This window comes from Symphodus melops (genome assembly GCF_947650265.1).
Source record: "Symphodus melops genome assembly, chromosome: 10".
In the NCBI taxonomy this organism is placed as follows: domain Eukaryota; kingdom Metazoa; phylum Chordata; class Actinopteri; order Labriformes; family Labridae; genus Symphodus; species Symphodus melops.
The window spans coordinates 1,577,997-1,600,346 of NC_136700.1; the positions used below are offsets into that span (position 1 = coordinate 1,577,997).

The 22,350-nt window shown below is 45.4% G+C and overlaps 1 protein-coding gene across 1 annotated transcript in view; it reads left to right on the plus strand.

Annotated features, from left to right (window-relative positions):
- Window positions 1–19,843, plus strand: part of map4k1 (mitogen-activated protein kinase kinase kinase kinase 1) — a gene marked incomplete at its 5' end in the record, with an annotated part of 27,655 nt that extends 7,812 nt beyond the window's left edge. Inside the window, 31 exons of the mRNA XM_079353161.1 lie at window positions 2,814–2,871; window positions 4,998–5,088; window positions 5,167–5,231; window positions 5,344–5,399; window positions 6,037–6,084; window positions 6,659–6,701; window positions 7,722–7,794; window positions 7,905–8,036; window positions 8,774–8,836; window positions 9,330–9,411; window positions 9,510–9,626; window positions 9,748–9,829; window positions 10,240–10,283; window positions 10,879–10,925; window positions 11,015–11,059; window positions 11,192–11,212; window positions 11,370–11,418; window positions 11,623–11,779; window positions 12,159–12,259; window positions 12,437–12,478; window positions 12,973–13,051; window positions 13,171–13,247; window positions 14,086–14,146; window positions 14,699–14,801; window positions 14,938–14,996; window positions 15,672–15,775; window positions 16,838–17,015; window positions 17,221–17,289; window positions 17,880–17,969; window positions 18,068–18,194; window positions 18,978–19,843. Of these exons, the coding sequence (XP_079209287.1) occupies window positions 2,814–2,871; window positions 4,998–5,088; window positions 5,167–5,231; window positions 5,344–5,399; window positions 6,037–6,084; window positions 6,659–6,701; window positions 7,722–7,794; window positions 7,905–8,036; window positions 8,774–8,836; window positions 9,330–9,411; window positions 9,510–9,626; window positions 9,748–9,829; window positions 10,240–10,283; window positions 10,879–10,925; window positions 11,015–11,059; window positions 11,192–11,212; window positions 11,370–11,418; window positions 11,623–11,779; window positions 12,159–12,259; window positions 12,437–12,478; window positions 12,973–13,051; window positions 13,171–13,247; window positions 14,086–14,146; window positions 14,699–14,801; window positions 14,938–14,996; window positions 15,672–15,775; window positions 16,838–17,015; window positions 17,221–17,289; window positions 17,880–17,969; window positions 18,068–18,194; window positions 18,978–19,074 (2,460 nt within the window). The 3' untranslated portion in view covers window positions 19,075–19,843. The remainder of the gene's footprint in view (window positions 1–2,813; window positions 2,872–4,997; window positions 5,089–5,166; window positions 5,232–5,343; window positions 5,400–6,036; window positions 6,085–6,658; window positions 6,702–7,721; window positions 7,795–7,904; window positions 8,037–8,773; window positions 8,837–9,329; window positions 9,412–9,509; window positions 9,627–9,747; window positions 9,830–10,239; window positions 10,284–10,878; window positions 10,926–11,014; window positions 11,060–11,191; window positions 11,213–11,369; window positions 11,419–11,622; window positions 11,780–12,158; window positions 12,260–12,436; window positions 12,479–12,972; window positions 13,052–13,170; window positions 13,248–14,085; window positions 14,147–14,698; window positions 14,802–14,937; window positions 14,997–15,671; window positions 15,776–16,837; window positions 17,016–17,220; window positions 17,290–17,879; window positions 17,970–18,067; window positions 18,195–18,977) is intronic.
- Window positions 19,844–22,350: the final 2,507 nt, after the last annotated feature.

The following is a 22,350-nucleotide window of genomic DNA, read 5'->3' on the forward strand; positions in this document are numbered from 1 at the left end:
ACCGCTGATCACTGGGTCATTATTAGATTATTCTTCATATCAGATATTCACAGTTGGGCTGCAGATGTTTCAGTCCGTCTTGGATTTTCTTTAGTACAAAAAATATGTTACGGATCCGTAGGAGGTCCACAAACTTAAATCAAAATGTGCAAACTTTGCATTGACTGTAGAAGACCTGCCTTCGGGGGGCGCTATCTGACGGCCCTGCTGCTCAAGTGCATTTTTGATGTGAAAACCAAAGTTTGTCAGTGAGAGTCAGCAAAGAAAAATGACGAGGAACTAGCCGTCTTTAGAGAAGTGGAGGTGGAGCAAGCCTTGGGACTGTGGCAGACATCGTGGTGAGCTCGACTCGCCACTGGTCCCAGGAACGATATCACCGCTACAAGAATGAATCCTGCAAAACACAGGAGTGAAGACAGGCGTGAGGGAGGAGCCTGTAGCTGATGGTTCCTGCTCTGATCTAAAGTAACTTTACACAGCGTGTGTGTTGAAACTACACTTCATAACAATCATCTGCCGGTTAAAACAGCAGGTTGCACGTTAAAAACGCTAAACATGCGTGAAGCGAGCACACAGAACTACAGTCGAGTTCTGGATTCAGGACTTGACACGTCACCGGCAGCCATCTCAGTTCTTCACAAGAACGCCTTAATGGCGCCGACGCCTGATTAAAATAACGGCTGTCGCACACGTCCTGAATGAGGCCGAATGGAAAGCAGCAGAGAGAGAGAGAATAATCCTGAGCTCACATATTTGGTTTCCGTCGCCTGTGATTGCGAGCTGAGCTGCCCTCACTGGCCGAGTACTCGTATGAGTGTTCTGCGTTTCAGGGGTGACGGATGGTGATTGGGTATTTCCTCTCAGTGAAGTGGGCGGGCCGGTTCATTCAGTTTTTTTGCCGAGTCATCATTTCTACTCTCTGTAGGGTGTTTGTGACTCAATGACGAGTCTCCCCCGGGTCAGTCTTTGGATTATTTATGGTGAACTTTATCACTCAGCGCTCTCGTTTCTTTCACGACAATCTTCCCCTTCAAGTTTTCAGTCGCTAACGTGTTTCTGTTCTTCGTCGTGGCGTCGTGTCTGTCATAGCTCGAGGCGCCAAAAAATGAGATCGTGTATGAATCACGCAATGATCATAACCCATGACAGGAGAATGATACATGTGTTAAACAAACCGAGGGGAAGATGATTCTGTTGATCAGAAAGGGAAGGGCTAACAGGGGAAACTCAGGGGGGCGGGGCTTACTGCATTTAAAGAGACACACACACCAAAACAGAGCGTTCAGAGAGAGCTGGTCTCTACAGGGTCACAAACCTCCTCTTTGGACCAAAGCTCAGAAACACAGATGATCCACTCAGTCCAGAGGGGGGGACTGATTGAAAAGAGGGGTATCGCTGCAACGATGACGGTTAATTAAGAAAATGAGGTTGTCACCATGGAAACCGTATCCACTCGCCTGTCTCGTTCTTCTCAGTAAACATAAGATGATCTCTGTGGAGAAGGTTCGGATATTAGTGTTGATCTTCGGCCCGTTTTACAGTCCTGTCAGATTTTCATTTAATCTGTTCGCACTTTTTAAAAAGCGATTTATATGTAAATATTAATTAACGGGTGTTTGCCGGCTGGATCGACCTCCTGTGATGAGGCTGTGAAGGGGGTCTTTCCCTTTTTAAACAAGCATAAGGATGTCAGTGTAGCTCAGTATGATTCCCAGGTTAGTTCAGTTACCTCTTCGTTAGACTCATTGCATTTATGATGACCCTGATTCACCTGTCAGTTAATTCACCTCATATATATATACTGTATATATTCCTCATATAACTGTCGTAAATAAACCATCTTCATGTCAAAGTGTGAAGAAGTGTCTCCGCTGGCTGCTTCAGGATCAGGACTCTTTTTCACTCCGTGTCTCAGCCCTCCTTAGTCGGAGCATAAAGAAGATTTAGAAGCACATAATGTACCAGAGCTGGTTTGATTATGACGCTTTAACGAGGTGCACACGTCACATCGTTCTCCTGACTTTGTAAATACATTCAGACATGTTGTGGGCTCTCTTGGAGGTCTGCTCTAATAGAAAACCACACTGTTGGGTTTTCCGATTTGCATGCTGGTAGTTTGTGCCGTCTGACGTTGTGATGTGATGCGTCTCTCTTGGTCCTCGCTTGTGTTGCTCTTCCTCCCTGAGCTGCGTCGCTTTGGACACGAGCTCATTAAAGAAATGTAAAAAGAGAGACAAACAAGCAGAGATCGAGGACAACAACAAACAGCCTCAGTGGGACATCTGTGGTTCGGTGAACTTTGTGTGTTATTGTTTCACTGCCCTGTTTCACAGGACAGTTTGTGTGTGTGTGTGTGTGTGTGTGTGTGTGTGTGTGTGTCTGTGGCCTTGTCCTTGTCGGTTAAACAGGCAAAATTAGCCTGGACACATTTAAAGTTTAGTCTAAGTTCCTGTTCACAAAAAGTGTGAACTAAGAGAAGTGACATCAATCTGGTATCACACTTTGAAAGGTCACTGTGTGTGTGTGTGTGTGTGTGTGTGTGTGTGTGTGTGTGTGTGTGTGTGTGTGTGTGTGTGTGTGTGTGTGTGTTGGTCTGCATGTGTGGTTGGGCGTGTGGTCTTTAATGCCACTGAGTGATGCATCGGGCTGTTTGTTGCACTCCAATGATCTGAACAACAAATATGTAAATGAAGCTCTGCTGGCTAACAAGAAAGTTCAACTCTCACACACACACACACACACACACACACACACACACACACAACACGTACACAAACTGACAGCTGCAAATATGTGTGTGTTTGTGTGTTCAGGCACGGAACAAGCAGAATGGAGAGCTGGCAGCCATCAAGGTGATCAAGATGGAGCCAGGTGAGTGTTTATCCTTCTGTTTTTGTTTTTTATTTCATTGACTTCAAATTTATTTTTTATTTTATTTTACTGTTTTGATCCTCTGGTGAAAATGCATCACACACACGTGCACAAACAGGATCCTGTGGACACTGATGGAGAGACGTCAGAGTGACAGAGCTGCAGAGTTAGAGGGGGGGGGAGTATTCAGTGCCTTGCTCAAGGGCACCCCAGAAGTGCTCAGAAAGAGGTCTGGCACACATTTGGTCCACAGCAAGAATCAAACTAATAGATAAATCTGCATGAATCCCTCAGTGTTCAGGCTCAAGGCGACGAGCTGCAGCAGACCTGAACACGGCTGTAAACATGTTTATTTCTGCTGATATTTTACAAAAGTGTTTTTTTTAATGGGATTTGAGGGACTTTTGGACACTCAGGGAACTGCAGTTTCTTCCACTCCTGCACTGGCTTCAGGTGTACAGATTCTTATGAAAGTGTTGGTGTTTGTTTCTGCCCTTCTCCACTGATCCTGCACACGCAGCGCTGCAGGAGCCGTGACGGTAAACTGAGCTGTCATCTATTAAAAGCATCAAATACCCAATTAAAAATAAAGGATGACCTCATGACAAAATTGAGTTTAATAAACATTTATTTATGACCAGGTTTGATTCAAATCCCATCTGTTAGAGGAAGCAGGAGTTATGACCTATTCTGCAGCCAATCAGCAGGGGGAGCTCTAAATCTTTTGGCTTCACTCACAGGCAGCTGTTGCGTCGTCCATCTTAATATACAGAATCGTTGGTCATGCAACATCATGAATCAATAAAATTGCACATAATGATAAAGCTCTCTCTTTCTTCTTCTTCTTGGCAAACATCTGACTCGTGATGAGCCTAAAACATAGAATCGAGTTGCACAGATCAGGTACACTAAGGATCTGACCCCTTTAAATGTCAGTATCAAACCAGTACCTTGTATCATTCGACATCTCTGCAGCTCTGTACGTAAAGCTCACACTTGTTTCTCTCCTGGTATGACCGGTGTGTGCATGTTTGATAAATACAGATGTTTTCCTTCTTCACTCTGTTGGTGAAACAGACTAAAGAGCATTTTCTCCACACTGTTAATAGATGAGCTCGAAGGCGTCATGTGTGTAATCCCACTTCATCTTCATAAAGTCCCCCCGACGTGTGTGCTGAGTGCACAGCTACCCGCTCCAGAGCTCATTATGATCAGGAGCAGGATGCAGGAGTTATGAACAAACATCAGCATGCAGTGAAAGCTGAGAGCCACTTATTAAAGAGGGAGTTGTTTTGCCCCTCAGTGGTACAGCGACATAAATCACACAAATTAAAAATGTGGAAAAAAAGAAAACAGGCTGTAAATGCAACTAATAAGACCTCCGACTGTTTAATTACACGATGACCAGCCGCTGTCGTTATTGAAATCACAATAACAAGAGACCCCACTGACTCATTCAGGGTTTCTTATTAAAGCCACACTGTGGAGTTAATTACAACTATTATAGGCTGTCAGCTAAAACACTAACACGTTAGCATTTCAAAACCCCTGACCTCCTTATTCAGAGCAGATTTTTAATTCTGGTTTTACTCGTGCAATCAATGGAAACTTGTGGTTTTGTTTCTTGACTTGAATCTTTTAAATGTCAGTGACCTGAGCGGCCTGGCGTCGGTGCAGAGACAAAACCTTTAAAACTTTCTTTATTCTGAAGAGCTGCAAGATATCAAATGTGTGGATTTTTACAGAACAAGATTTTTAAGATCAGAACAAACGTCACCCCTCTTGTCCTGCAGAAAGAGAGAGAGAGAGAGAGAGAGAGCAACAGATGAGTGCGAGCAGGAAAGTTGATTGAGTTTCTTTTCGGGCCATATAAAGTCTTTTCTTTGGTTTGGGAAGTCGTGTTTCTGTGATGACGCTCTTTTAGGGCATCTTGACACAGCTTCCCTGAGTGGGCGGGGCCGTCACTCTTTCCCCACGTGGAGGCAGGAACTGAGGACTTCCCTCGATGAATAAGAGAGGAGTTAGTGCACAGTGTAATAAATGAAACCTTCATGGCACCTGAGGGGAATTAATGCACATTAAAAGTGAGAAAGCGTGTCTAAACCATAAACTCTCTGTGTCTGTAGAGGATGATTTTTCCATCATCCAGCAGGAAATCGTCATAGTGAAGAGCTGCAAACATCCAAACATAGTGGCGTATTACGGCAGCTACATACGGTGAGTCTGTGTGTCCTCTCTCCACCTCTGGAATCTCAGAAACAGGAGGTGACTGACGTGTTTGATTTCTCTCTGCAGAGCCAACAAGCTGTGGATCTGTATGGAGTTCTGTGGAGGAGGCTCCCTGCAGGACATTTACCACGGTGAGAGAGTTTGTGAGCCTTGATCTCACTTGACTTTCTCTGCTTGTGTCCTGCAAGCTTTTTTTTTTTACATTTGTTTTCAGAGAGTAAAGCTTCTTGTTTTTGTCCTCAGTGACCGGTCCTCTGTCGGAGCCACAGATCGCCTACATCTGCAGGGAGATGCTACAGGTGAAGTCACTCTCTTCAAACCTGCTGGCTGAGGCGGGTCCTGTCAGTCTGTAAACATGTGAAGAGACTGAGACGTGTGGTTGAATGAATTATGCGTTTCCACTGTTTGAACGTTTTTATCACTTTTAGGATCTGTTTTTTTTGGGGGGGCGGGGCCAAATGGAAACCTTGATGACACACTGGGGTTCATTAGCTTGATTGTCTCCCCCCCCCATGTCACTACATGTTATTACAGTACTGAGCACGTTCGCAGAAAAGGGCTGCACAGTGTCCTCAGGCTCTCGATCTGTTTTGTCTTCTGTGGTCCAAATATGAATGCATAGATAGACAGGAACTTCATTAATCCCTTAGAAAGGTTCCTTCAGGAATGTGTGGACAGGTCCAGTATAGAAAAGCTAGATGAGCTGTTCATAATCAGTTTAGGATGGTTGTCTTTCTCGTGCATGGGGGCGTGGTTTCGGCACATTCAATGGACACGCCCACAACGCTCCAAGAACAGATTTTTCCAACTTCATTTGAAATGTGATCTGGTGGTTTTAGCTACTTTAAACGGACACAAAGAATTCAGATATTAAATTTCACCAGCGTTATGACGTTCCCTTTGTGTGTTTGTGTGTTTGTGTGTGTGTGTAACCAGGGCCTGGACTACCTGCATGCACAGAAGAAAATCCACAGAGACATCAAGGTGAACATTTCTGACGTTGACAATTTGGATCTGTTGCTTCTTTATTCGTGTATCTGTCACGCTGCTGTTGGAGAAACTGGGTCACAGCAGCAGCAGCAGCAGCAGCAGCAGCAGAGAGTTGTAAACAGGAACCTAACCACAACTTCAATAAAGGAGACTTCCACCAGAAATATATAATCAGAATAATCTGTGTATTGCTCATTAAGCTAGCTCTGGATCGTGTTAACCTTCAGATGGTGTCTAACTTTTAAAAACAAGAAAACAAATCTGCAGACGTTAAAGGTTTTTAGGCTTTTATTCTGAAACTTTTGATGGAAAATGTTTGTGGATATGAGACTGTTAACATTAACATCCAGGATAAATAATGGGGCTTAATGTATGTGGAAATTAGCAGATCATTAAGAGATTATAATGAGCAACAGGCAAATGAAGTTTTAATGAGACCTTAAGGGTAAACAGATGTTTGATTTCCACCATGAGTGGGTTCAGTTAAAGATCACTGAGTGGGTAAAGGAGACAGAGATGTTTCAGTGTCTGTGTATTTGATGTGTCTCTCCTCCTCTTCTTCTTCCAGGGTGCCAACATCCTCCTCAACGATCAGGGCGAGGTCAAGCTGGGTGGGTGGATGTTTGCTCTGCCCTGAACCCGTGTGGTTCAGATGAGTCATCCGTTGCGAGAGCGACGGCTTGTCTGAGGTCTTCTGCTGCCACGTTGATGTGAACATTATGAAGAGACTGGATCAGTTTCCCACCCGTTCAGAAGTTGGTTTTGTGGCGGTTTGCATCAAACACGTCACACTTGGCAGCAACATGATGTGTTTAATGCGGCAGCGATGTTCTGTCATATGTAATCATTTCCCTTTTGAGAGAGTGTTTTTATGAACGCACCCGTCTGACTCATGTTAATACAGAGTGGAATCAAAGGTCACATGATCTCCTCCTCTTCAGGTTAAATCAGTGTCAGAGCTCCTCTTCATCATGTGTGTGAAGTGTGTTGTTGTAAATCCACTCTGATCCTGTATTTGATCATGTCTATAAACCCCTCTATTTCAGCCCTGCTCAGAACAGGCTGTTTCTGTGTCTGTAGCTTTAAATATGTAAATGAGCTGTGTCTGGCCACGCCCCCTCTCTGGAAGGGCTCGGGTGTACTCGCTGCTTTCTGGCTCCATGTCCTATTGTTTACGGTGAGAAGGCAGACTCAGAGGGCAGAACAAACACCTAGCTGTGGGAGTGTCACCCACCTGGGGGAGGGGCTACTGCCCTTTGTGATGTCATGAAGGGAACATCTCCAAACGGCCTGTTTGAGCACACATTCTCTGTAAAGTGGAGCAGGCAGAAGACGGAGAGGATGGACTTGGGGGGTTTGGAGACAGACTAGAGACACATGTTAGAGGAACATGGAGAACAGGATTTTGAACAACATGGGACCTTTGTGTTTGTGGACTGAAGATGTGTCCAAGTCTCAGTGAGCAGATACGTTTCATTTACTTTTAAAAAAGTGAACCTGGATTTGTTTTTAAAGATTAAACTATGATATTTACAGATTTTTAAAATGGTCAACATACAAATCACAATGAAGTTTGTAAAAGGAGGTCGCTAACAGGTTTATCACTAACAGATTTTTCTGTTGTCGTGTAGCTGACTTTGGGATCTCAGCTCAAATCACGGCCACTCTCGCCCGGAGGATGTCGTTCATCGGGACGCCATATTGGTAAGCTTCTTTTTTTCTTGAATTCCTCGTTTAGTCTTCGGAAACATCAAAGCGTAGCTGACAGCAAAGCTTGCTCTCCTCACTTGTTGATGTTCCCCTCCTGTCCTCAGGATGGCACCAGAGGTGGCCGCGGTGGAGATCAAAGGAGGCTACAATGAACTCTGTGACGTCTGGTCGGTGGGAATCACAGCCATCGAGCTGGCCGAGTTACAGCCGCCCATGTTTGACGTCCATCCGCTGCGGTAACAACAAGCTCACCTGTCGGATCACCTGCACACAAACACTGAACACATCCCTCCCCTGCATGGAGGATTATGATGGTCATAATATATGTTGGGTTGAAAGGCTCACAATGAGCTTGACATTTTACATCTGGGAGGAAAAAAGTAAAATGGAGAGGGGAAGTTTAAGGGCAAGAATGAGTCAGTGGTGTCAAACATAAGTCAAGGTCAAGGTCAACCGTTGGTCAAATGAACTGAACATTTCTTTAAGTATCTAAAACAATCCAGCGTGTCAAAAGGAATAAACATATTAACAGATTTAATTTGATTTTAAACTGATTGGCTAAAATGTGCAAAAGCACTGTCTGACATATTTTAGACTTTGCTCAAAGTATCTATCATCAGACATGAGGTCCAACTCACAGACGCACCGTTTGTCCAAGTCATGCATATGATGACTCGTGTCATTAGTGTTACCACCGCCCACATGTCCAGCCGTATGTGCATTTTAGAAAACACACACACACACACACACACACACACACACACACACACACACACACACACACACACACAGAGTCTGTGCATTAAGGACTCTGCAGCTCGGTGTGACGAGCCGTTTCTCTTCATTTATGAGTCAATAACAGAAGACTTGATGGTTGAATTTAAAAAGTCCCTAACAAGCCCACGAACAGGAGAAAACGTGACGCGCTTCACGTTGAGCTCACAGACTTTTCTCTACTCTGCTTTCTCTTCAGGGTCCTGTTCCTCATGTCCAAGAGCGGCTACCAGCCTCCCAAACTGAAGGACAAGTCTAAATGGTAAACAGAAACATTCGGATGCTTGTACAGGTTAGATGCAGATTATTTTGCTCGTGGGTGGGGGGACGTCTCCCTGCCACCCCCTGCAGCTGCCTCTACATACATAATGTATATTTAATCATGAGAGAAACGGCTTCCTACAATAATAAGCAAGCTGTTATGATCTCTGGTGTCGACCGTGATGAAGAAGCGAGTGATGAGTACAAAGTTCTGATGGGAGGTTTTTTTCGAGTGTGATTACACATATTAAATATTTACATCTGAAATAAAGTAGGAAGAGATTAATTGCTGCTGTTCAGACAAAAAAACTATTTAAGTATTTATAAGAATATCAGTTTGTGCGAGCAGCTGGGACTCGACCAACAGCAGGATGAAAAAAACCCATCTGGCACGCTTATATAAGCCGACAGATTTTATTATTATTGGACAATTACAGATCCCCTTTATCAAGTTCCAGTTTTTAAAATGTCACCAACTTCTCCTTTGTCTGCAGGTCGTCCATGTTTTATAACTTTGTGAAAGCCATGTTGGTGAGGAACCCGAAGAAGAGACCCAGCGCCTCCAAGATGCTCGCAGTCAGTTCTGACCCGAAACAATCTGTGTGATCTGAGTCCAGCGGCGACCCGCTCACTCTCTCTCTCTCTCTCTCTCTCTCCTCCTCATCTCTCTGCAGCACATGTTTCTGACCCAGCAGTGTCTGAACCAGGAGCTGACCCAAGACCTGCTGGAGAAATACCGACACCCTGAGAAACTGAAGACCCACCTGGTGACTGAGGACGACGACATGGAGGTTTAAACCCGCTTTGATCAAACATAATCCAGCTCTGTTTCTGCTGACCCATGATCAGAGCGTCCCTGCATCGTTTCTACCTGTGATAACAGTGATTTAATGAACTGCATGTTCTCTGCAGGTGGCGCTGCCTGGATCCTTAAAGAGGATTCAGTCCATCAACAAACACAATCAGGCCGAGAGGACAAACTCTGACATAAGCTGTAAGAAAACTCAAAGCACTGCACTCGAACCGTGATCAACCTTATAAGAGCGGACGACTCTGTCTGAAGCTGAGTTAACATTCACAAGCGAACTAAAAGGTCATCTCTAATAATAGATTATTGGCTCACGTGGATATGCACGCAGCATGCATGAAGCTGCAGGTTGATCTCAGTACAAAGACAGTAAAGTCGTTTATTCATTTCTTGAAGTGAATGTTCCTGCACGCGGCCCTCTGTTGGCTGTTTATGTGCAGAATAAACAAAAACAAAACAACGTGTTCAAAGAGAGAACAGAAGACGTCTTTTCCCCTCCTGACATGCGGGCACAGTCCTGCCGCTCTTAAAGAGAATCGTCTGATGTGTTCAGGTGTCATGTTGTTCATTTCATCGTTTTGTGTTGTTGCCCTCAGTGGAGCAGATCTACACTCGGAGGCCTGTGAGGAAAGACACACCGGTGAGTTTGTTTCACAGATACAGAAACTGTGCACTTGTGATGCAGACGTCCTGACCTCTGCACACGACGGAAGAACGTCCATCTTCAGAGTTTGCTGCAGAGTCCGATCCATGAGCTCAGAGCGTCAAACGAAAATTCAGTTTTACAGATTTCTGTAAAAGAAACATTTTTTAAATACATTCATAAAAGCTTGTAAAGGACTCGATGCACTCGACCCGTCTCTATCCCGGGTTGTTGTGCAAAGCGATTCTTTATTTTTAAAGTCAGCTCTGAAGGATTTTTAGGACGTGTTTGTAATCATTAACAGAGATTCGTCCTAACAAGTCCAATATTGCATCGTGCTTTTTTCCCCCTGTTAATGTGAAATATACAAAACCAGAACTCAACAGGGGGTCTTTTATGTTTTCTTCTCGGACATCATTTTATTTATTTTTTATCAGATGACACTTAAATCTGTTGTTTGTTTGTAAATGGTGGACTGTGGATCAAACACAAACTTTCCTTTTTCTCCATCTTCACCACATGTTATCCTACACTCTCTCTGCATGCATTTATATACAATCTGTGATTTTAATGTTTTTGCTTTGTGTTTCAGTTGAGTCCTTCTCTGGGATCGACCGGCAGCAGTAAGAGTCCAGCCAGGTAACAGGATCAGTGTCGACATGGAGCCACGCTGATGCCGGTTTGTGACTCAATAATCAATATGAACTCTTCTTCTCCTCCTCTGTCAGGGATCAGGACACAGACTCAGACGACGACTACGACGACGTGGATATGTGAGAAGACAAACAAAGATATTTTAAACACAATATCACAACAGCTGTTTTTCAAAAAGATTTCGTTGACTCTCTCTCTCTTTCTCTCTCTCTCTCTCTCTCTCTCGCTCTCTCCCTCTTTTCCCTCTTCAGCCCAACATTACAAAACTCCAGGTCAGATAAATAACCTCAAACTTTCGTCTTAATTCAATCGTAGTTTCAGCATTCATACTTTAGCCTTAACCACCTCTCTCTCTCTCTCTCTCTCTCTCTCTCTCTCTCTCTCTCTCTCTCTCTCTCTCTCTCTCTCTCTCTCTCTCTCTTCCCACAGTTTTACTCTCATGCCGACCAATGAGATGCCGCCTCCACTTCCTCCAAAGGTGATGACTCATCAGACAGAGAACCAATAACTTCATCTGTGTCCCTCGGGGGTTCGATCCCCGGCTCCTGCAGCCACACGTCCGAACACTTAACCCCGGGTTTATCCCGCTGCTGACATTGTTTTTAGTATTAAACATAATCTTTCCAGGCAAGAAGTAAAACTGAAACACAATCGACATGTTTGTGTGTTTCCGTGTGTGCAGCCCAAAGCGCGGAGCAGCTCAGAGGAGAGCATGGCGGGGGAGGACGAGCGGGGGAGGAAACCCTGCTCTCTGTTCGCCCCCTCCTCCCCCCTCCTCAGGACGTCCAGCGGGACACACGTCAGACCCACACCCAAACCACGATCCTCTCGGCACTCAGGTCAGCGGCCTCACTGTCAAATTGTAATCTCAGAGATGTTGCACGTCGCAGTTTTCCTTCAAAGTTCTTCTTCGATAAATCCGACCTCAGGCTCCTTCCTGACACGTCACTCTCCCATAAAGGCACGAAAATAAATAAAAAAACTGAAAATTGAATCAACATAAATCAGGATCGGGTTACCAGATTAGATCAGATTGCATCATCTTTTTTCGACGTAGCTTTAACGATTTGACCCTGAGGATCAATCTTCACCCCCTCACACCTCTCAGTGCTGGAAACATAAATCTGTCTCTGAGACTTTCTGTGCTGCTCGGTCACTTCACGATGAAGGTGAGCTCACTCTTGTTTATTGTGTGTCCGTGTTGTATGTGTGGTCCAGACCCTGCTTCCTTTCCAGTCCAGCTGAACGACCCCCGAGCAGACCTCTCCCCTCCTGAGCTCCCCCCTAAAGGCATACGCAGACGACCGGTCACGTCAAAGGTAGCACACCTGACATTTACACCGTTCTGTGAAAACACCAACATGCTGTCAAACTAAGGGGTGGTTAACGTTTGTTAAAAACGCTTACATTCAGCTGCTGAGATGTGGTTGTTTTTTTTTTCCCCGTCTCCTCGCCTTCACTCACGCGCACGTCGTGATGTTTCTGTTTGTTGTCAGGATCCCGTGGAGTGTGTCAGCCCCGTCATGAAGAAACCTCCCGTGAGTTGTGTTCGCTCTGCTGAAGTTTCTCCTCCCTTCAAATCAGCTCCTCGGCTGACTGATGGAGTCAGTGTGTGTGTGTGTGTGTGTGTGTGTGTGTGTGTGTGTGTGTGTGTGTGTCAGCATCCTGAGTGTACGATTATGAGGAGAGGATGTGCTGTTCTCAGATCAGGATTTAATATTTAAAGAAGCTTCAGCAGACCAAATAAAATATGAACCACACGTTCTTTTATAAAAGTATAAAGTGAAGAAAGTGAAGTTTAGATTGATTTGTTTCACAGCAGATTAAAATGAATGGGAATCAGGTTCAGTAACATGACTTATTGAGCTTGTGTACCTAGTAGTGTAATGTGTGGATGTTTGGAGGTGCATGCAGTATTTATAGATGAAGCAGATTGACTGTCATTTCATGGTTTCGGGTTTTATCCGTGATAAAAAAGAAGAGCAAGAGAGGATGAGATGAATAATTCAGGGCTCTTTTCCTCTTTCTGCAGGTCTACTTTAAAAAGATCTTCCATGGCTGTCCTCTCAAAATAAACTCCTCAACGAGCTGGGAGAACCCGGCTAACAAAGGTCGTCTCGCCAAACATGTAGCGCTCAAAGTTAAAAAACGCTCTAGCCTCTCTCATCTCCTCTCTCTTTGCGGTTTTGTCTGAACAGCTTGTTGGGTTTTTTTCTTCTCGCTCATTCAGACCAGCATCTGATCCTGGGCGCGGAGGAAGGAATCTACACCCTGAACCTCAGCGGCACCGAGGCCACGATGGAGCTGGTAGGTTCTTCAGAAGCACACAGAGAATAATCAGTGAGGTATGCTGAAGTCGCTCCGTACTAAAGGGGGAGCCTGAAACCTCCATTCTCTCCAACGACCAACAGGTGGCGTCTCAGTCGCTGCTGAAGTCGAATAAAATGTGTAATTTCAAGACTTCTCCAGGCGATAAAACAAGAAAAAAAAATGTTTTAGTGTTACGTTGTCCTGTGTGAATGTGTGTGTGAGTCCTGACTGTCTACAGTGAGGGAGAAGCTGGAGTCCTGCTGGCTGTGTTGTTGTCAGAGCTGTGTTTACATGGACGGGACGGCCGGCTCCTCCCCCTTGTGTATAAAAGCTGTTTGAGTCAAGAAGAAGAAGAACATACTCACTGATTATTTGGATGTCACATGAGAGCTTTTAGATCAATTTACATGCTATGGGAAGCTAACTGAAGAGCGCTAACGTTAGCCCGCCAGCACAACAATGGTTATTGCAGCTCGAGCAAATAGCAATTTTGCATGCTAGTGCTAGAGACTTGAGGATGGAGGAGGCGTGGCCAAACAGCAGTTTGTTTTGGTTTCATACTGGAGCTCAAGGGCGACACCTACTGGATCAAAAAGTGGCACATTCTTCCTTTAAGGCTGCTCTTACATGACAGTAGTCTAAGTAATAATCTAAATAAATGACAAAGATACAATGGATTACAGATTCATGATGCTTTGGGTGAAGTCCTGGAGGTTTTGTCCTCTTCTGTCTCAGTGACGTAAAAAAGGTTGAACATGAGTCTTACAAAGTAAAATAACTCACTTAGTTTGAGAGACTGTCATGAATAACTGCATGTCTCCTCTTCCTCTTTCAGCTGTACCCCGGGAAGTGTACCTGGGTCTACGTCATTAATAACGTCCTTATGTCTATATCAGGTAAGTGATGACTAAGAATCGGGCTTCTTGAAGGAGATAAGAAACTTAGCTGGAAGCGGCAAACACGTTTTAATCAGCAGCTCGAATGATGTCTGTCTGCGGTTACTGTACGTTCACTGACTCAACAAAAACACTTTCTCTATAGATTGCTTTCAATAACGATCGATTCTTCTGATGACGGCATGAGCATTTCAAAACATTTACAGCTTTTGTTTTTGGGGGCTTTTTATGCCTTTATTTGAGAGATAGAGTCCGAAATCAGGGACAGGGTCAGATTTGAACCCTGGACTAGCCTCTGTACACGTGCTGCACACACTGACCACTAGGCGCCGCTGGCAGCTATAACAGCCTCAGACATTTTTTAGTTTCCATTAATTGTGGGAACTTTGTGTATGCATGAGTCACAGACACCGAAAGATATAAAAACAAAAACATGGCCGAAAGGTGAAAAATAGCAGAATGTGTTTTGAGCTGTCGTCATGAATGTGAGTCTTTCTCTGTCTGCTCGTGTTCATTCATTCTTTCACACTGCCTCTGATTTCGTGTCTGCAGGTAAATCATCGCAGCTTCACTCCCATTCGCTCAAAGAGTTGTATGAACAGGCTCGGAAAGACCAGAGGATGGTTGCCTTGCCGACTCACAGACTGTTACCAAGGTAACACTGGGAATTTTTTTTTTGGGGGGGGATACTCTCTCTCTCTCTCTCCCTCTCTGGTTTTGGTTTTGAAAACTATAACCTTTAAACACTTCATCTGCTCTACAAATTAATATAATGTCTGTTTTGTCTTCAGGAAATTTGCTGTGACGTCAAAAATACCAGATACGAAGGGCTGCAAGATGTGCTCAATTGGTGAGACAAAGCAAACATAATCATTCATGGGATGAAGTATGTTTTCAAATCGTGCTGTCGTAGTCTAGATTCTGGTCCTGAATGGTCTGGATTTGACCTCTGCATGTTTCTAATAAGCTCCAGCAGCAGAAAGCTGCTCAAACTAGGATCAATGTTGGAGATGCTTTTGAAACATGGAGAGAGGTTAGAACGCAGAAAGCTTTACAGACCCATGCAGAGCTGGCTAAACACTGAAGCTACAGTGTCCACCACATGCAGAGCTGGCTAAACACTGAAGCTACAGTGTCCACCACATGCAGAGCTGGCTAAACACTGAAGCTACAGTGTCCACCACATGCAGAGCTGGCTAAACACTGAAGCTACAGTGTCCACCACATGCAGAGCTGTGTGAGAGGAGGGGGCGGAGCCAGACAGCTCTCTGTGATGATTAGAAGTTGACCAAAGTGCTGTACATTAAAATAAGATTTGGGCTGCAGTACCCATTTTAAACACTAGGCGTCAGAGTGACATACTGCTCCTTTAATCATTCCCTTTCACTCTGATAGTGTCTGTGTGCTCAGCTGTGTTTGGATAAACAGTTACACTTCTTCTTTACATAAATTGTGTTTGAGGATTTGAACTGGACGAGGAGACAGACTCCTGTTCAAAGCGTTTCTTCTGTCTCGTCCTCTGCAGCGTGCAACACGCAGCGGAGCTCTGTGTTCCTGTGCTGTGCTCTGGAGTCCAGCGTCGTGCTGCTGCAGTGGTACGAGCCCTTGCACAAGTTCCTGCTTATCAAGGTGTGTGCATAAAGCCTCTGATTGTTTGATTTAAAAAACGGTTTCAGTTCCAGGGGAAGGTGGGGACGTGAGACAACTGGTTTTTCTACTTCAAAAACTGACATTTGGAATTCAGTAACATTTAGCCGAAAGATGCAGAGAGCAAAGAAATTTAACTTCACACGACTTTGCATCAACAACATCATCAGTGCATGAACAGTTGACAGAGATGATCAGAAGTCCTGAGTGAGTAACGCTTGTCAGACAATACATAATTAATAATGCACAACAGATAAGCAACACGTAATGCTAAAAATGCTACCGTGGGTTTGTGCACCACAAGGCCAGTCCTGCTCTCTGTGCTGTGATTGGTGGGAATGTCTCGCCTTCAGGGTTAAACTCGTTCACTGAGGAGACTCCTGTTTGTGTCTCATCTTTCACTCTGTGTCTCACCTGTACTTTCAACCCAAACTCTCTCCTACACCCTGAGAGAGAGGAAAAAAAAAAAAGCGGTTTCTAATCTCAACCGAAGTGAGTTTTTTCGGAGTCTGGGTTCACCAACTTTTCTAGCCAATCACAGCACAGTTAACGATAACGATGCATCTATTCTAAGTTTAGCCTTTCAGACGACTGTTTCTTTTTATGATGAGTTCCCAGATGTTTCTGTCTTCTCCTCCTTTACACTTAACAAACGTGTTTGCTGCATCTCCCTTTAAGAGCTGATTTCGCTCATCCTGACGATATAAAATGAAGTAATGTGTAGTGTGGGCTCGTCTTTGTGTGTGGCAGTTTTTGCCTCTTTTATTGGACCGTGAACACCGACAGCAGCAAATAAAAATGACTATAAAGCATTTCATAGTCGCTGTTACATTTATGAGCTAGCTTTAGCCCTTTGAGCGTTAAGTGCTTTTGGTTTTCAGAACACGCTCGTTGGTTCGCTCACTCGTGGCAGGAAGGTTGCAGGTTGAAGTGTCCTTGAATGAAACACGTTACCCGTCTGCTTTGTTTGCTGCTCTGTGAGATAAAACACAGCTGAAAATCTCCTGACTCCTCTTTTTTTTTTCTTCATATAATATCCTGCAGAACTTTGACTTCCCTCTGCCCAGCCCTGTGCGGGTGTTTCAGATGGTGGTGTCGCCCCACCAGGAGTACCCGCTCGTGTGTATCGGGGTCTCTCGGGGGTCCAGCCCCAACCTGCCGGTCGTTGTAGAATACATCAACCTGAACTCCAACACGTCCTGGTTCACCAACTCCGGTCTAGGTAAGCAGTTACTGCATCATGGGGTCCATTACAAACGCTTCAGAATAAACAGAAAAGCTGTTTCTTGTCTTGCACGGGACAGTACAAGTACCCCTCCCCTCAAAAATACACAGGAAGTAAACACTGTGCAAAAAACACACGACGCCACACTCTCAGAAAGTTGTTGTTGTTGTTGTTGACGGTGTCTGTTTTTGCGTCCTTACAGAAAAACCTTGTCCAGATGTCGTCCAAGTCCACCAGCTGGACACGAGTTCACTGCTGGTCCTGTTAGACAGTAAGTCACGAGGCTCCTCTAACGTTGCATTTATTGGATAAGACAGAGAGACAGGAAATGTGGGGGAGACAGAGCGGGGGATGACGTGAAGCTAGGGGGCCGAGGTCGGATTGGAAACCCACAGCCGCTGCAGCGAGGACTTCAGCCTCTGTACACGAGCCGCTGCACACAACAGCGAGGCTCCCCCGGACCCTGAGGTTTCTCTTTTTAAAGAGGCAGACCAAACAATAGTTTCCATTCTTTCCATTTTCACATGTGTAGCTCAGCCTTTCAACTAAAATCAATCAAGCTTTTTGAAAAGGTAAATGCATTTACATCAGCTGGTTCAACCAGAGTAAAGTCATCTTAATGCAACAGTTAGTTTTTAAATAAGTCGGCTTGCTCTGTGCATGGCTTCAGTCCAATCGAGCAGGAGGAGTAGACGAAGCAGAGAGAGTTCTTTTGGATTTTCTTTCTATTTTGAAAGTTTAAAATTGTTCCTGTAAGCATATTTGATGCTGCCTTGAGACAAAATGCCATAAATACAATATTAATAATACTGCTCAGTCGCCTTCCACACTGACCTCTCTGCTGACCTCTCCTCTTCACAGAGTCAGTTCATATAGTCGGACTGGAGGGGGAGCTGAAGAGCAGCAAGCCGCTGCAGCACGAGACCTTCACTCAGGACGTGGAGTCTATAGGTGAGATTCTCTAAAAGTGATAAACTACAGATGTTGAACATTATGACCCAGCTTTCATCCTGTCCCTCTCTCTCTCTCTGTCCTTCCTGTCCATTCAGTGTATTTTGAGGACACGCTGCTGATGGTGTGGCGTCACGGCTGGCAGAGGAGAGGGAGGAGTTTCTCTGAGGTTCTGGAGGAATTCACCGACCCGAGGAAAATCTACAGACTGGTTCATTCAGACAGGTGCGTCGTCCTCACTCTCTGATGTGCTGTTTAACGTCTGCTGGATAAAAACAGATTTTCATCTGATCGGACCTTAGGACTCGTTACCCTCTGATCAGATTCTGTTTGTTATGAACCACTCAATCAGTCAATCTTTATTTGTATAGCACCAATCATGAGAAAAGTGAAGACACCTGAGTGGACACACCAGACGGAGGTGTGTGCGTTTTTAAAGAGCACACCGACCTCAGTCACACTTTGAACCCCACTTCTGTTGTCCTTCAGTCAAAGACTGGACTTTACTCTTTGATAACCCCGCAGTGCTTCAGTGTTGTTGTTTACACGCAGAGTAGAAGAGACCATAAACTGGGAGCTTTAAGGAAGGGCTGTCTGGTTTTCTTCTCCCATCCAGGGTGACATACAGAAGGCATTGTGTCAAACTCTTAATACACGTTCAGAATTTGAGTCAAATGTCTGTAAAAAAAATGTTTCTAGATTTATGGGGGGGGGGCTTATTGTGCTTTTATTTGAAAGATAGGACAGTGAATAGAGTTGGAAATCAGGGAGAGAGAGAAAGAGAGAGGGGGGAATGACACGCAGGAAAGGAGACGCCGGTCAGATTTGAGCCTGGACCGTCCTCTTGTCGTGCGCCCACACTAACCACTCCAACCACCAGCGCCTCAAAAGCCTGTGACTAGTCTCCATTCATGCCTTGTAACCCCATCGTTTCTCAAGCATCCTGATTAGTTTTGAGGCGACTCAGCTCCGATCTGAACTCTCTGCCCTCTCTGACCCCTCATGCAGGATGGTCATCTTGGAGACGCGTCAGACGGACGACCACACGGGGCAGTCCAACATCTATGTTCTGGAAATAGCTGAGAACTACGTCGTGCTGCCGTGAGTCTGCAGGTCTGCGGCCACCAGGGTTCATGTGGATACCTCACATCCCTCTCCTGCACCCAGGACTTTCACCTGTCACGACGAGGGGCCGTGGATTCATCACTGCCACACAATTACATTTGGGATTTAACAGCAGAGGAGAGGACAAAGATGGCAGCTTGTCGCAAGGATTCCTGTGTTGCAGCCCAATATCTCCCAAATTGGTGGAGTCTGCTTTTATTTATGCTGATTTCAACTTTGTGTCATCGCAAAGAACATCCAGAACAGCAGACAGCTGAGAAAAACTGATAATAAAGACGGAAAGATGGAAAGCTCGTCTCAGAATTATTATTTTTTTTAAAACGACGGTGCAACAGTCAATATGAAGGACTTCAAATAAACCACACTGCTCTGTCCCAATGCTGTGTCATCTCAGTTTTATGTTATTGTTCGGCCGTTACACTTTAATAAAGTGAATCAACACAAGATGATGTGAACTGTATTCATCCTGAGCAGAAACAGATAATTCTGTACAGACTGTATTTAAAGTGCAAAACTGTGTCATACTCATCCTGGACCGTTCAATGTAAAAGTAACCTTTTGTCAAACTCCCTTGTTAGCTTTACAGAGGCGTGAAGATGATGGAAAAACACCATAATCTGAACTTAAAGCAAACACATGCATACTGTAATATTTACATTCTGCTTCAGGAGTTTATTTTTTTATTTGAGTTGAATTATTTCAGAAACCTTTTTGTGTGTTTCACAGCTCAATAAAGCCTGAATGACTGAGTCAGATTTAAACTCTCTCTCTCTCTCTCTCTTTGTGGTTTTGAGTTTTGTCAGTGCGCTCGTGCAGGATCACTGCCTTTTCATGAAGGCTATCACACTTGCTTTATTTCTTTAAGGTGGTCTTGCTGGGTGTCACCAGGAGGTTTGTGGGCCGGGCGCCCTCTCTTTACCCCCCCCCTCGTCTCATCAGTGGGAGTGCGCAGTGTCAGACCGGGCCAGCAGCAGCAGCAGCAGCAGCAGGAGCGACGCATTCACGTCTTTACGCACAGTGGATGGACGGAGGGAGGCAGAGACCCGGTCGAGGATGATGCTCACACCGGCTCAGGAGGGCTCTCTCTCGGGGTTTATTTGTCAGGTACCGGTGGTTTGATCGCCGGTGCTGGTGTAAAATGCCCTGGAGCAGCCCGGATGTGCTGGTCGGCCTAGCTGCGCTCGGCTGCTGCTGCTCGCCATCGCCTCTCCCATTTCTATTCTAGTATTTTTTTTTTTTTATTGTAGCGTTTTTATTTCCAGGTCAAAATCTCAGTTTCCTGTGCGGCTTGTTTGTACTAAAGATGGCCGGAGATGGCGGCGCTCTGAAGGATATCAATGAGATTAAATCCCAGTTTCGGACCAGAGAGGGCTTCTACAAGCTACTCACCCTCTCGGACTCGCAGCAGCGGGGCGGACTGCCGCGGGGGGGTCCGTCCTCCGGAGCCACGCTGGGCCCAGGGGCTGGACCCGGTCCGATACCGGGCGGAGGGGTCGGGCTGCTGCAGGGGCCCGGGGCCGCCGCCGCCGCTGCAGCCGCCGCCGCCTCCTCCTCTTCCAATGCCGCAGCCAACTCCTCTCCTGCGGGCTTCCTGCCGCCGGTCCGGGTCTCCATGGTCAAGCTCCAGCCCGAAGACCCGAGCGAGGAGTCGGAGCGGGTGTGCTTTAACATCGGCAGGGAGCTCTATTTCTACACGTACACCAACATCAAGAAGGTGAGCCCATTCTTCTCTCCTCTCTGCAGGTCGGGATGACACACTGTGGAGGGTCAGTGTGTTAGCTTAGCACGATAGCCTTGCTCCGCTAATGTGAGCTTGTTAGCCTGTATTTCGTCATCTTTTTCTAACAGGGCTGCTAACGCTGCACAGATTTGACCGACCTGCACATTTTCTACGTGTTACACAAAGCAGAGCACGCGCGGATGCTCGTTTAGCCGAGTGGGGATGGATGGTGCATCCTGCTGGAGGATGCACAGAGTCAGTGCATCCTGCTGGAGGATGCACAGAGTCAGTGCATCCTGCTGGAGGATGCACAGAGTCAGTGCAGGCTACAGGAGGTAACAGTGTTACTGTACGAGCAGGAAACTGCTTTTACCCATTCAATCATGCTAACTGCATCTCTTTCTGTCATAGGAAATGGCATCATGCTGTGTCACTTTTCTCCTGCATGCCTGTCAAACATAGTGAGATTGTTGAATCAGTGATCAGCAGGTGGGCAAACAAAGGTTTTAGATCTGAAAGCTGTCACTCCTGCTCTGCTGTCCCTTCATGGAGTTCATTCACTTTAAAAGTTCAAACCAGTGGGTGGATCAGGATTCAAACATGACAGGTCTGAAAACATGATCCTGATGTGTTATCACCACAGAGGAAGGAGTGATCTGTGTTTGTGTGTCCTCTCACAGAGCTCCTTCTTTGAGCCTTGCTGGATTTGTCGAGAGCTGAGATGGCTCGCAGGGAGCCGCACCACTCTCCTCTTAATGAGGAATACTAATAACCCAGTTAGCAGGAACTAAAAAGATTCACCTCCTTTTGACCTGACATCAATCACTGAGGGAATGACATCATTTCAATGTGTCCAGGCTGTTCTGTTATGTGCATGATCATTTTCTATGTCATCAAAAGAAATGACAGTAAATGTAATTCAATATGTAGCTGGAGATATGTGACTGTGAGACGCAGCATCAATAAACTAGATCTGCACATTTTGGTCCGTTTTAGTTTTTTAGGCAGCTTCACATGTCCTTAATTAAACTCATTAAGTTTAAAGGTTCTTAAAACAGGAAGTGTGATGAGATTTAAAAATCTGCTCGTCGAGGGAGACCCGGCCAGAACAGAACCAGAATCTGTAAAATAGACCAGGGGCTTCATATGTTTGTGAGGGAGAAACCTGAGGGGGGAGGATGTTATTAAAGTCTGTGACAGGTAAACACAATCCTCTGTGTGTGTGTGTGTGTGTGTGTGTCACATGTTTGATTCACACTGAATCACGCAGCTTCTAAAGTTTCTAACATGCAGCGTTCATTACTCTGACAAGATGTCTTCGCTTTGAGCCCCCCCCATCACCCCCCATCACCCCCATCATCGTTAGGAGCCAGGTGAAGCGCAGGGTGAGACATGACTCACAGGTTTTCCTGCTTTTTCTCTAATTGTGAAGGTGAATCATCCTCTCAGAGAGTTGGCCGGGCATTGTTTTGATTTCTCCTTCTTCATCTCTTACACTTTAATGTGTCATCCTGTTGTCCACTTTTAAATGCCCCC